This window comes from Anomaloglossus baeobatrachus, chromosome 1 (genome assembly GCF_048569485.1).
Source record: "Anomaloglossus baeobatrachus isolate aAnoBae1 chromosome 1, aAnoBae1.hap1, whole genome shotgun sequence".
Lineage (NCBI taxonomy): Eukaryota > Metazoa > Chordata > Amphibia > Anura > Aromobatidae > Anomaloglossus > Anomaloglossus baeobatrachus.
This window is the reverse complement of record NC_134353.1, coordinates 279,853,932-279,869,552: the sequence shown is the minus strand read 5'-3', so window position 1 is coordinate 279,869,552 and position 15,621 is coordinate 279,853,932. Positions and strand designations below refer to the sequence as shown.

The following is a 15,621-nucleotide window of genomic DNA, read 5'->3' as shown; positions in this document are numbered from 1 at the left end:
ATGCCAAGGTATAGTATAGTATAGGAAAAGTTCTTCATCTTTCTGGAGTGAGTTGAATTATTTCATCCTGGAAAAAGGCTATGTCAGCGTAAAACCTCAATGTGACATTCCAGCATATCTAGGACAGATAGTACAGGGTCACTTGTTTGCCATTTACAGTGTAGAACGACAGCCATATTCAGCTGTCATCAGGCCGATTCTGCTGGCAGTATTACAAAGAAACGAAGACAAAGAGGAATCTAGAGGACTATTTTTGTGCTGGAACAGATGTTTTTCCCTGTGAAGTCGAATGAGATTTGATAAGGTGGATTATTCAGATCATAAACAAATTGATGGACGAGGATTAGCGATTTTGCACTTTTTTATCTGTAGAAGTTAAATCTCTCATCAGGAATTCAGGGAAATTGGCCACAAATCATGAACTCTGCGGTCTGCAGTCATTTTAGGCATTCTAGTGGATTTCAGAGAAATGTATAGGTTATTAAATCCAAATGTACAGTATGACTGAACAGTAGCCACTTGCATGATAAAATAGCAAGCTAAAAAAAACAGGCTTAGAATGTACCATGTAAAGAAAAACTTCAGAATGAAACTTGCCATCATCAACATCAGACGCTGAACTATCCATAGATACTACCGGTAGGTGTTTGTTTGCGTAATCTTAAAGCCTTTATGTCTATAGGCAACTTCAAAAGTGGCCAAAGCTGAATACCAATAGGTTATTATCAGTGCAGCCCTCCGGGCTCTGTTGTCAAGACCAAATTCTCAATGAATTGCCACTATTAAATCAATAAAGCACCACATATGAATTGAATGCCGAGGGCTATATTTATATCGGACCTTCAGTGTTGCCTTCTTACAAAACTATTGTGTTGTGTTACTTTAAAATTGGTCAGATGTCATGATTGACTCCTGGCTCAGCTGGAGCTGAGCCTTTTTTTTTTTTCACTTCTGATGCAGGTCACGTTAGGGGTTAATCCTTTCTGCCTCGTTCTGGAGGTCAGGCTGCTTTATTAGGGTACTGTTTCTCTTGGACTTCGCCAGTGATACTTCTGGCTCTGCTGTGTTCTGCTCTTGAGTGACCTGTTGTCTGCCCTGCCCCCTCCTGACCTCCGTATTCACCTGACCTGTTAACCTCCTCTGTTGTCTGTTTCCATCAGTGTCTCTCCCGCGGTCTCCTTGTTCGTTCCTTATCTGTTTGCCTTAATTCTGTCTTGTGTTCCCACTCCCCCTCGCTTCTAGGCTCTGATTTCCTGGCTACTGACTATTTGCTTCCCTCTGACTACGTTTAGACTTTGCCCTTGTGTACTTACAAGACCTCATGTGGTGACATGGCTTTCTGACGATTCTACTGCCATCTGGTGGGCTTGACTAGTATTACCTCTGCTAGGGAATTCCCTGCTCATACATTTCCTCCACTTTTACGCCCCCTAGTGGTTTACCAGCTAACTACCTTCTCAGATAGTTTCAGGAATCCTCTCAGTCCCACATTACTGCGCTGTACTGCTATTGTACATCTTAGAGTACAGCGTGACATCAGACAAATTTAGAATTTCTGTTGAGAAACAAACAAAAATGGACAATTTCCTTAAAAGTTGTTCTTACGTAACAACATTGTAAGTAATGTCTGTGACGACTCTTGTCCATGAGGTGTATCCAGTACTCAAGCTCAGCCCCATTCATGGAAATAAAGGTAAGGCACAACACCCACACACATCCAAAGGGGTCAAGGCTCCCAAACACATTAGTTGCATGATCGTTTGGCCAACAACTATCTTAACCGACTGACCCAAAAACAGGAGAACTAGTTTGGATGTTCCTCGGTTCTCTATGAGAGAGCCACTGCCAGACTCTTCCGGCAGCAGCTTATCTTCCAGATCAGCTGTTGAAATTCAATTGGCAATGATCTTCTCTTCCCAGAAATCATCTATCATGGTAGAGTAAAGATGCCCCCATACACAATACACTGTCAGCCGATCATAACTACACTGTGTGCAGAATTATTAGGAAATGTGTATTTTAATCACATCATACTTTTTATAGATGTTGTCCTACTCCAAGCTGTATAGGCTTGAGAGCCAACTACCAATTAAGTAAATCAGGTGATGTGCATCTCTGTAATGAGGAGGGGTGTGGTGTAATGACATCAACACCCTATATAAGGTGTGCTTAATTATTAGGCAACTTCCTTTCCTTTGGCAAAATGGGTCAGAAGAGAGATTTGACGGGTTCTGAAAAGTCCAAAATTGTGAGATGTCTTGCAGAGGGATGCAGCAGACTTGAAATTGCCAAACTTTTGAAGTGTGATCACCGAACAATCAAGCGTTTCATGGCAGATAGCCAACAGGGTCACAAGAAGCGTGTTGGGCAAAAAAGGCGCAAAATAACTGCCAATGAATTAAGGAAAATCAAGCGTGAAGCTGCCAAGATGCCATTTGCCACCAATTTGGCTATATTTCAGAGCTGCAACATTGCTGGAGTATCAAAAAGCACAAGGTGTGCCATACTGAGGGACATGGCCAAGGTAAGGAAGGCTGAAAAATGACCACCTTTGAACAAGAAACATAAGATAAAACGTTAAGACTAGGCCAGGAAATATCTTAAGACTGATTTTTCAAAGGTTTTATGGACTGATGACATGAGAGTGACTCTTGATGGGCCAGATGGATGTGCTAGAGGCTGGATCAGTAAAAGGCAGAGAGCTCCACTCCGACTCAGACGCCAACAAGGTGGAGGTGGGGTACTGGTATGGGCTGGTATCATCAAAGATGAACTTGTGGGACCTTTTTAGGTTGAGAATGGAGTGAAGCTCAACTCCAAGACCTACTGCCAGTTTCTGGAAGACAACTTCTTCAAGCAGTGGTACAGGAGGAAGTCGTTATCGTTAAAAAAAAAACCATGATTTACATGCAGGACAATGCTCCATCACATGCATTCAACATCTCCACAGCGTGGCTGGCCAGTAAAGGTCTAAAAGCTGAAAAAAAAATGACATGGCCCCCTTGTTCACCTGATATAAACCCCATAGAGAACCTGTGGTCCCTCATAAAATGTGAGATCTACAGGGAGGGAAAACAGTACACATCTCAGAACAGTGTCTGGGAGGCTGTGGTGGCTTCTGCACGCAATGTTGATTGTAAACAGATCAAGCAACTGACAGAATCTATGGATGGTAGGCTGTTGAGTGTCATCATAAAGAAAAGTGGCTATATTGGTCACTTATTTTTTGGGGTTTTGTTTTTGCATGTCAGAAATGTTTATTTCTAAATTTTGTGCAGTTATATTGGTTTACCTGGTGAAAATAAACAAGTGAGATGGGAATATATTTGGTTTTTATTAAGTTGCTTAATAATTCTACACAGTAATAGTTACCTGCACAAACAGATATCCTCCTAAGATAGCCAAATCTAAAAATAAAACCCACTCCAACGTCCAAAAATATTAAGCTTTGATATTTATGAGTCTTTTGGGTTGATTGAGAACATACTTGTTAATCAATAATTTAAAAAAATCCTCTAAAATACAACTTGCCTAATAATTCTGCACATGGTGTATACTGGCAGATTCAGATGACTTTAGTCTAATGTATTTGGGTGCCTTGAAAGTTGTGCAGTTTCCCCCCTCCAAAAAAATAATACTAATACATTTTTCTAATTTCAGACAACTTCTTCAGAAGGTGAGACCACATCCACAAAGTCAATGAGCCCGTAGACTACCTGCACCGTTTTCAGGTTAAATTGTGTACATTCAACTGAAATGTATTGAGACACAGAAAACTAGCGGCTCCCTGCACCACAATAGCTATACATGAAAAGGACGCTTCTAGCCGTGGGAGTGAGGACAGGTAAGAGGAATCTTTTTTTAATGTCTTGGAGAAGAGCGGTAGGATGAACAATATTATTATAGGAAAGGGTATATTATTATTACAGGAAGAGGGTAAGGACGGTCAACATTACTAAGGAATGGGGGCGAAGAAACGTTACCACAGCATGGGCCCAGAACAGGGGACATTATTACAGGATAGGAACATTATTACAGGAAGCGGGACTGGGGCCAGGATGGGGTACATTATTAAAGGAGATTGCTAGGGTGGGGTACAATATTACAGGATGGGGCTAGTATAGATCAGGAACTGAATAAAGGTGGAACTATTTCTGCTCTGCTGTAGGAATGACACAAATCCAAACATACTGAAGTATATGTTGTTTTATTTTACGCGTTTCCAAGTGTGTCCTCACTTCTTCATAAGAAAATCCACCGATGGATTCATCAGGAAATCAGTGGATTTTCCTGATGAAGAAGTTAGAACACACTTCAAAACGCGTAGAATGAAACCACCTATACTTCAGTATTTTTGGATTTGTGTCATTCCTACAACAGCGCAGAAATAGTTCCAACTTTATTCAGTTCCTGATCTATACTGGCTTTTATGCGCGTGGACTCTGCAACAGCTGATTACATGCTTTGATACTGGATACTGGTTGTGTGTCACACAACCACATGAGGTGAGCACTATTCATTATCACCTTTCATATGTTTATTGAGTAAGACCCTATAGTGCTTTCTATTCCTTGCTTTCATAGGATAGAGGCTAGGACAGAGATCATAATTACAGTGGCCCATACATCTGATCAACCTGCTGGTGGTGTCCCAGATCCAAATTTTGCAGCAGGGCCCATAAGACTCTAGTTAAGCCACTGTCTTTAAGACTACCCAGTCCTCTTCCCTTTTGACACAGGACCAGCATTCTTGCACATTACCTCATTATAAAGCGTAACAATAAAATTACAGCAGAATACACCTAGTTTTATGTGGTGACTGATAAAAGTGAAGCAGAGGAGACCTTTACTCTCAGTTTTAGTGCTTCGGCCAGCTGTGTGACGTGAGAATACAGTTGACGTGTGACACACTGGAATTCAAGTTATTTCAGGTGATAGGTATATTATGCAGTGTCCTTAGGGCACAATAAAACACAGTATACCTGCTCCGAGAGACAGGAAATATTATTAGACACCTGCATGCACATATCAAATAATACATGCCAAATTTACAAAAATAATAAAAGACAAGACGAGGCTTAGGTGATACAAACACGCAACATGCAGTGACCCATTTTCAGCCACATTTTAGGACAAATCTCCTGTGTACCTGGTGAAATATGTGCATGTAAAGGAAACATGTGGGTGATAATCACAATATAAAGTAATTATACTGATCAGTGAAAAGCATATAAAATGAGTATATTTAGTATTTATGTAACGTCTGTTCTCCCCAGACACACACTGTACTCTGCCAAAATGATTGGTAAGAAATATGTTTAGCTAACCTTGTGTACGGCACCTTACGCTGGCTATTCTCTGTCTTAAGACGTAGTAGAAAGCTGCAAAACAAATGTCCAAAAAAGGAATTGTAGATCTTTATTTTTATTTTTTTTTGTTCCTTTTGGGTAGGCTGGACTTGGGTCCTAATCAACATGCTACATTCCGGCAGCCTTATACACATTCAACTTTCAGAGAAAGTCTGCAAGAAGAAAAAAAAATCTGGGACAGGTTTAAAATTAAAGTAATAGCACAAAACAAGATGGTTATTGTCCTGCACAATGCATGCTGAAAGGTAAAACCGGTTAGTAGTATGGTACTGTACATGGCATAGCACTGCTGTCATAATAAAATAGAGCCATAATGGCGCAAAACTGTTGTAGATGGTCTCTCTGGCTGCAAACAATATGCGCTTTATTCTACTCCATAGATTTTACTTACATATTTTTAGATTAAAAAGACCGGGACAAAAACATAAATGAATATAATATTGTGTGGGTGTGCTGATAAAATCTGTGCTGATAAAATCCGTGCTGATAAAATCCAAGGGCATCTTTCAGAGAAAAAGCCTTCTAAACCAATACCTATCTGTATGTCAGCTATAGGAAAAGTGTTATTCTCAAGAAGAGCAAAAAGATTTGCAGGTGCCTTGGTCAGTAGCCAAGTCGGTAGTCTGTTGCGGCTTGACCAGACCTTCTCCAATCACTTGCCATCTCTTCTGATTAGCAGGCTTGGTGTAATTTCACTATCAGAAGATGCGCCATGGATGCCATCAGGTAGGAGACGGTTCACGGGACTGTCAGGAAGGATCACAGGGATGCTGACTCTTTCGATGTAGATAACATGAGTTGGTTAGCTCAGTGTTGGCTGCAGTAATGATGTGAGCTATCAATGCGACCTCACCACCAAAACACATACCAACGCAGTAGCAAGAGGCTGCCACTGGAGCACAGGAAGTTGAGTATTATCTGGCTATGTTATTTTACATTACTGGAATAATTTATGGTCCACTTTTATAAAAGTGCAAAACCCCCTTAATCCGCTAGAATCAGAAACCATGATTCTAGTGTGACAGTGTCCTTATGTGTGATGAAATGTACTGCCAGACACGATGACATTGACCCTGCTATGTTTTATTAGCACTGAGTTTTATCGTTGTCCTGCGCAAAGCCAAACTGTTAATATTAAAGCATGCAATTATATTTTATAGGGCAAATTCATAAAAGCCATTTGTCGTTATAGAAATAACAGAAGCTTTTCAAGTCTCTCGAAGAAAGGTATGTATCGGAGTTAGCATCACCACGAGTCATCTTCATGAGGATGTTATAAATTGCATTGGTGTAAAAGCACTGATTATAAAAATGCTAATCTTACTGCAAAACTTGGGTACTGCATTCAATCAGTGAGCTCTGCTGGAGTAGACGGTACTAGCCGCTCAAAGACACTGAGCTCACTGATTGGCTGCAATGCTGTCAACATGACTCTTCAGCCCTACATACAATAAAAGACAATGGGAGCAGTGGCGGAGACTCAGCAGTGGGCTCGAGGAGGGTGAGAAAGCACAATTTATTTCTTTTACAAAAAAATGTGGCTGGGAACAGGGGGCTTCTGAAACTGGAAAACCCCTATAAGTTTCATAAAAAAAAATCTAGCTATTAAGATTTGTGTATTAGGTAAGTTATCATAATTTCCATTCCAAAACTGTTTCAGAGCCCACAAATGCTGTGATTGGTGGGCCTTTTCAGATGAAATTCAGAGCAGTGCATTTCAGAATCCATGCTTGGGTTGTGTAGGTTCTAGCAAGTGTGTCCTCAAAATATCACCAAAAAGAATGAAAAATTAGTAATGGACGGACTCGGACTGTAAAAGTCCGGTTCTGCGTGGTTTCAAAGATGCCCGGATGCCGGACCCAGGCTCGGGAATCCGGGTGTCCGATCTGGTACTCGAATAAGTAAAAAAATAAATAAACGAAAAATAAAGAAAATAAGAATGAAGCGAGTGCTTCATTCTTACCAAGGCTCTGTTGCAGCTGTACACGCCTCCTGTGGCCTCTCTTTCACTCCCTGGGCCACTCATGCATATGCATTACTTTTCCCACCCACCTGCCGGCCTGGAGTCTATGATTAGTTGCAGTCAAATGCTCCCCCAGCCTGTCTCCCAGCAACCAATCTCGGGGGTCTGTACCTCCCTCATTTATTCTATAGGGTGTGTTCATATAAGCCGTATTACTTGAAAGAGTATCGTATCGCATCACTTGGCACACACACTGGACAGGAGCGTCTTGGCTGCATAGAAATACATGCAGCTGACCCACTCCAGTCAGGATAGTGTGCAGCCGTACCAGGGTGATGTGATGCGAGACTCGCGCAAGTCATACGGCTTGTGTGAGTGAACCCATATACTGAGTATATAATCGCAGGAACTGGCAACGCTGATCTCGGGTGTCTGTACCTCCCTGATATGTTCTACTACTGAGTGTAGAACTGCAGGAGCTGGCACTGCTGATCTCAGGTGTCTGTACCTCCCTGATATGTTCCATATTCTGGGTATATTTTAGTGCAGGAGCTGGCACCGCTGATCTCCGGGGTCTGTATCTCTCTGGTATGTTCTATATATGTTCTATATTTTTTTGTGCCAGGATGTGCACTTTAGGGCTGAAATGGTCTGCACCAGATTTCAGCATCTAATTTGCACTCCCTGGAAGAAAAAAATGTTTGGTTTTTTTTTCAGTTTTTTGGCCAAAAGATGCAAATTTGGTGATGAAATTTTGACACTATATTCATGCACCCAATCTACACCTCCTGGCTAAAAAACGTATCAAAACCGCATGAGGTATGATATGGTAGAGATGTGATTTGTGTAGAATGGGTGCAGAAATATGGTATTAAAATTTGAGCACCAAATCTGCATCTCTTGGCAAAAAAAAGCTATGACAGCTGGGGGCTGCAGCCTGTAGCTGTATGCTTTATCTGTGCTGGATATCAGAAAACGAGGGGCCCTACGCCGATTGTTTTATTTATGGTACGGTTCCACTTGCGCATAGCTTCCGTTGCTTGTCTCTGCATACATCGCACTGCAGTCAGATGACAACATGTGAGTGCAGTGCGATGTTTCACATGCTCCCATAGACTTGTATGGGGGTGCATGAGCCAAGAATCGCTGCCAAACGAAGTGTGCTGTGATTAATTTCGCAGGCCGATATGGCATGAAAAATCAATCACAGATAGACACTGCCCCATAGTTTTGCACTGGTGCGATGGCAGTCAGATGTTTTATTGGATTGCACTCATCCGTGTAAAATGCTAGTGGAACCGTATCCTTATTCATTTATTTTTATACCACGTTAATGACCCGCAGACAGTTGCACTGCTTTCCCTGCCCACTGGCCGTCCTGGCGCCTGTGATTGGTTGCAAAAAATAAGAAAATAGTGTGCACACACTTAGAATAAGAAGTATGGGGGTGGTGCTAGTGTAAGAGGATCAAAAAATCCCTGAAAAATCATACATAAATATAACACTGCACTCTCAATGGGCAAGAATGAATAAAGATATAACTCTTTTTCTCAATGCTAATAGATTTTTAATACTGAAGGCAAGATAGCAACAATTGAAAAACATTCCAACATTCCTTCCTGGCCAGTTAGGGAAAATTAATCGCCTGTATAGAAGTGCAGGAAGATCTTCCTGCACTTCTATACAGGCGATTAATTTTCCCTAACTGGCCAGGAAGGACAGGATATTCCTACCCTGAACTCCACTGTGGAGGGAACAGGAAAGACCTCACCGTATTGTCATTTTTTTGGGATTTCTGGACGAACGTCTTTATACATATGCCTATGAGTAAGGAGGCTACTGCCTGATAATCATTAAAGAAACCCCCAAAAAAACACTTTTCATCATAGTAATTTAGCGAATAATGTGATCAAGGTCCTGGAGGACCGAAACGTTATTGTCGCAAGTGTCACATGTTTTTCAATTGTTGCTATCTTGCCTTCAGTATTAAAAATCTATTAGCATTGAGAAAAAGAGTTATATCTTTATTCATTCTTGCCCATTGAGAGTGCAGTGTTATATTTATGTGTGATTGGTTGCAGTCAGCTGACACGCTGCTATTCAGGGTCAGGGCTCGTCTAACTGCAACCAATTACACGTGCTGGTGGGCGGGGAAAGCAGTGAATATTCAATGAGGGTTAATTGTCATCTCCAAAAGGGAATATGTGATCTGGAAGAAGCTTGCCGCCATGACGGATCTTCGGTGAGTACACCCCCCCATCCCTTCTACCAACATTTTTAATCTCCAGATTCTGGTCCCCATAGACTTATGCAGGTACCGGATTCCAGACCGGATCACGATTTTTTCTAATTTAGCAGGGACCCGCCGATGCCGATAATCTGCGAGTCTGCCCAGCTGTATGCAAAATCTCTTCCATGAGGACACATGAACCATTCTATAGAGTCCGTTATACAGGATGAAGTGCTGTCTGCACGCCTGACACTGACCTGAGAATGTACTGTACACCCCATAATCATGCCAACAGACGGCACTGTTTGGATACCCTCCAAACCCTCTGATGTACAGATGTATGAATCCATATAAAGTGTGCTGGGCATCCCAAAACCAGGCATTGTCCTTTTTCACTTTCAAGTCATCAGTTACATCTTGTCAGTAGACATTCATTGATAATATTGAGGAGCAGCAGATACAAGTACAGCGCTTATTGATGATTGCATTGTGTTGGTAAAACTTACTGCAAGCAGTGCTATGCCATTGGGTTAGGTAAAGTACCATGGATAGTGAAAGCATGAAAGTGCCTGTGAAAGAAAGGTGCATGGCATGTATATTGCATTTCAAAGCAGCAGCATAAGCAATTTAATAACATTACATGGAGAAGCAGTTGTCATAAGCCAGCAGCGACATGCATGCAGCCATCTAGGCTCTGGGTATAAGACTCACAGACCTTGTGTGGTTTGGTCACTATCATGCACTGTCCTACACTGTGTGATGAGACTGCTTTCGACAGGCTAATACAAGCGGTGCTCTTGAATCACACACAGCTTGGTTTAGTCATCATGCTTATGCCAACCATATTTGTGCTCCATCATTCTTTGCATACACTTGTGTCTAAAAGTACAGGATACAATACTAGGAGCACTGAACATACTCCTGCACATAATGCATATCACTCATAGATTATGGTTCATAATTGACAAATGAACAATAAGAGGATAAAAAATACATAACGCTTAGGGGTACTTTACACGTTGCGACATCGCTAGCATCGGCTAGCGATGTCAAGCGCGATAGTACCCGCCCCCGTCCACATGCGATATGTGTTGATTGCTGCCATAGCGAACATTATCGCTACGGCAGCTTCACACGTACATACTTGCTCGGCGACGTCGCTGTGACTGCCGAAATATCCCTCCTTCAATGGGGAGGTGCGTTCGGTGTCACAGCGACGTCACCGCGACGTCACTAATCGGCCGGCCAATAGAAGCGGAGGGGCGGAGATGAGCGGGACATAACATCCCACCCACCTTCTCCCTTCTGCGTTGCCATCGGGACGCAGGTAAAGAGATGTTTGTCGCTCCTGCGGGTTTACATACAGTGATGTGTGGAGCTGCAGGAACGACAAACAACATTACCTGCGGTCGACCCGACATTATGAAAATGTCCGACGCTACACAGATCACCGATTTTCGACGCCTTTGCAATCGTTTATCGGCGCATCTAGGATTTACACGTTGCGATATCGTTACCGGCGCCGGATGTGCGTCACTAACGATGTGACCCCACCGATCTTCCGGATGCGATGTCGCAGTGTGTAAAGTACCCCTTATTGTGCCTAGTCTAAATTAGGACACAACTGATGTCTATGGATTGTTCCCATCACCAGATTTGCTTGTAGAGTTTTATGACCCTTCTAACGTACAACTTCTTCAACAATTGTGTCTTAGGCATAAAACCACTAGCTGGACACATTTGATATATGGAAACTCAACCAGAGAATTGGGCAACATACACTGAGTCCTGTTACCAACAACCATCTCTATGTCTAGGAATTACCTCTCTAGCCAAGAAAAGTTACTGGCATTTCTGTGCAGGCATAAACAAATTAATATTAATACTAAATTCTAAATATTAATACTAAACACATCAGTGTTACATAGTCTGAATACGGACTGTGATGTCTGGGATAGCCGCAGGGTCCTTTACCAAATATGTCTGTGAGGCTGTTAAATTAGGATCAAGACCCACAGCCGGTTTGGTCATCCAAGTCTGTCCTCCAGTTTCACGGATGTCTAAATTTGTCCTAATACCTAACATTAAATAAATTGTCCACTGCTTTATATAATTTGCACATCAACTGTAATCAATAAATTAATTGTTAATCATCAAATACCTTCTGTTATCAATTTTTGCACTGAGCAACACTATCTATGTTGCTCAGTACTGATCACATGACACGCAGCTGCCGCAGCCATTGGTATCCGGTGATGTCACGTCAACTTACCGCCTCTAGAATTGTTATTGGGCGGCCACTCACTCTAATTGACTGTGATGTGGGCAGTGTTTCAACGGCACAGCCTTAGAATGGAGTGCGCCATACACGGGGCCTTCTGACCACAGCGCCTGCTTCAGCTGAATGTGGGCACACATCTACCTGAAATGCATTGCAGTACAGAGACTTGAGTCCACGTGTTGCAAATTGCAGGGACGCAGGGTCACAGGAGGCAGGAGTTAGCTCTGCGGAGCACACGTTTGCATGCTTTTTAAGAAAATTAATATTCATTGCTCTCTATGCCCACTGAACCTGGCGACGAGAGGTGGGTGGGATTATGGCCTTGGGAGCAGTGAATATTAATTTCCTTAAACAGAAGGTCACTGGACTACTGCAGCTACTGGGCAATCACGTGTACCCGCTGTTAAAATAAATGAATAGTCACTGCTCCCCATGCCCATAATCCCTGTGAGCAGCAAATTTGCCAGCAGCTGACATCAGTATAAGTGGGCACCCATGGCAGTGCTTTCAGTATGTCACTAGGAAGTTGAAGATAGCGGAAGGTGGGGAAGGAGAAGTTTGGGGGAAGTTTTGAGTTGGTGTGATAGGTGCTGCTGGCTTCCAGGCCACTGCAATGCATGATGGAACTTGAATAGGAAGTCAGGAGAGAGGAAGTTGTCAATTAACCTCATCAGAGCTGTATCCAGCGATGAGGATGTGCTGCTAGAGTAAATGGTAATATTTCTAAAATAAGATAATAGGTGTTTTGAGAGGCATATAATAGCAAGATTTATGAAAAAAAAATCAGTTATGGTACTGGACAACCTCTTTAAGTTTCAATCACTTTTAATTCACTTGTAAAGCGCCATGGAATAAATGGCGCTGTAATAATAATAATAAATAATAATAATTATACATACTAGGGACCGATTAATCAAGACAAGCATTTTGTACATCAGTCTGATGCAGAGTCTGCTGGAATAATACGCTCCAAACTGATTAAAATGCAGGCACCTCTTAATGACTTTAGTTAGCTGTTATGTACCAGACAGAAATATACTCCAGTCATAATGAATTTGTTGGGCTCGTGGGAACATCCTCCTTCTACCAAGCTCTGCCTACTTTTCAAATGCATAGAAAGGCCGCCAGTTTTGAAGAATTAGATGGGCGGGTATAGCCATGCCTCATCCCACCTTGGCTCATCCACAGCCCTAAGCTGTCTGAAACTGGTGTTAAACGGCAAAAGTTGCACCATTTTTGCTTAATTTTGCGTGGTGTAAGTATTTTTCAATTTTTTAAGTGTTTTACCCTAGCATTGATGAACTAGGCTTTATGAGTCCATAATATAGACCATTACAGACTGGGGGTGCTTATTTATCACCACCCACTTTCTTAGAAAAGTGATATAAGCATTGGAAAAGCTGAAATATTCACAATTTATTCCATAAATATGATGTGCGTCATAATTTGTGCCTTTTTTACGTTACAATACTGGCATAGAAGGAATGATACATTCCCTACAACATATACCAGGCTAAAGTTTGTGCGCACAGCATAAGCATGAGCCCTTCTGAAGATAAAACGACAAACGAAATGTGTTTTACACAAATATGAGACTAGAGAGAACCTGATAGTAAATTTTGGTGTGGTGATATTGGATCAAGGAATATAATGGAGAATAAATTCTGAGTTGTTGTAACTTCATACTAACTAAAGAGATCTTGTGCAAAGTAAAGATTAGAAAAACACATTTTGGAAGCATTTTCTGAAATATTTTACAACTGATTCTCAATTGGAAGAACAGTATATTCAACTGTTCGCCTTATCTTCGGGACAGATGACATAAGAATTTATGCTGATATTCCTTAGAAAAGTACTTTTTCACAGTGTTGGACTAGGAGGACTACCAGCAACAATTCATTCTACAGCTACATGCAAACATGTAGCTTCCTCACAAATTCCAGGCCAACACATTATCCATACTTTTAAATGTAAAGATTGATGTGTTTGCTTGCACTATTACCATAAGAATGTTGCGCTTTTCAACTTGTTTGTTAATGGTTCCCATTCACTTCAATCGGATCTGAGGTTCTATGTATCGTAAGATGATGACTGGCTACATTGTAAATGGCCGGTATGTATCCCAGAGGTGGTTCTGCTCTGGGATGTAAACCTGAAATGTCTATGTGGGTACCTGTAGTGCAATGAGTTTTGTTAAGACATTCACAAGGGTCAGGTTTATGGATAGTTGGAGAGATGGGTTGGTCTGCATATCCATATACTTCCACCCTTGGGTGTGTCTCATGTGTATTAATGAGATTGTTTGTTTGGTACATAGTAGTTTGTGTGTGTATAGAGCTGTTGTACACAGACTGGAGTCAGTGTGTGTGGAAGCGGCCATACCGCAGAGGTAACGGACTGAAATCCGTGTCTATGTATACTGGCTGGGGTCAGTGGGATACTACTGTGGAAGAGTGTATCCGAACCTGAGCGGGCGTCCCGCGAGTTATAAATGGACTAGAGTTGTAAATAGAAAGTATTCCTATAGCTATCTTGTGGACCAAGCAAAGTGAGTAACCCCATCACATATAGTATCACATATAGTATCACAGCTTTCTATCTATCTATCTATCTAGCATTCTATTAATTCAGGCTAAGTCACATTTTTTTATATACATAGAGTAGGTGAAAAATTCTTTACTTATAAGCCTGATATTTTTTAAGAGCAAGGCTCCTTCTTTCTGTTGGGCTATATTCACAGTGCAATGATGTACTTTGCTGAGGGTTATAACTGAGTCCCTGACAAATGTGATTTTGATAGAACCCCCGTTGGAGCCATAAACTATATGACACAAAAGCAGTTCAAATGAACTCAGTTTTACTTTTTTTTATGAAAGTGTCTGTTCAGATGGGTACAAAGAGTAGTCGACTATGGACACTTTCATAAAAAACACAAACTGAGTTCACTATAACTCATTATCTGTTATACTATCTATGCCTCTGCCTGGGGTTTCGTGTGAATCAAATTTATCACATAGTGCAAAAACTCAATGAGAACAGGGCCTTACAGAGATACAAACCCTTTATACAACCATATGTTTAAATCATAGAATTCAGGCTGTTTTCAGGAGGCAGCACAAAGATCCAACTAACTGCAACATTAAATGTTGATTGTACAGAAGACTTTGACATTATCTAGAAAATATCCATAGTTTTTGTTTCTGCCGATGGGGTGAACTGGCGATTCCTTCTCAATTTGAAAACTTGAGTCAGATAAGACAGACTGATTACAAGAGACATGGAGCAGGGCACTGGTACTGAAATGACTGTGCTCATGAGCGACTGTTTTCCAACAGAAGAATAAAAATATTTAGATCATCAACCCCTTGACCTAGGCCCCAGAAGACTCTTACGAGTCTACAAACCTGCATGACATCACTCTGTAAAGCATAAACTTGATTGATTGAATACTAGAATTTCAATGTTTATTGGGGTCGCGAAACTTTCCACTGACCACACATGAATTATCTCAGCCACACAGGGAGGTGTGAATGAACAAAATAACATAATTCTGTTTAATCTTTTGCCACTGCTCGATTTAGAAGCGCTTTCATTGTGAGTGCCATATGAAATGTAATGTCTACTCTACTGTATATATTGAAGGGCCCAGCATTTCTCCCTTGATTACACGAGACAGAAAGGTAAATTGTAAAACTTCATTTGGCAAAGTAATATAGTCATTTTGGCAGCAGAAAGTGTTTCCATTTTCTTGATTAGCATATGGTCCAGCTTTGGACAGT

The 15,621-nt window shown here is 41.4% G+C and overlaps 1 protein-coding gene across 5 annotated transcripts in view; it reads right to left on the bottom strand.

Moving 5' to 3' along the window:
- NPNT (nephronectin) overlaps nucleotides 1-15,621 on the bottom strand; it is a 138,506-nt gene that overhangs the window by 75,864 nt on the left and 47,021 nt on the right. For 3 of the 5 annotated variants that reach the window (XM_075350403.1, XM_075350429.1, XM_075350420.1), the window contains exon 3: nucleotides 5,327-5,380. The exons of the other annotated variants lie outside the window; for them this stretch is intronic. In XM_075350403.1, the coding sequence (XP_075206518.1) occupies nucleotides 5,327-5,380 (54 nt within the window). The remainder of the gene's footprint in view (nucleotides 1-5,326; nucleotides 5,381-15,621) is intronic. 5 annotated transcript variants of the gene reach the window in all.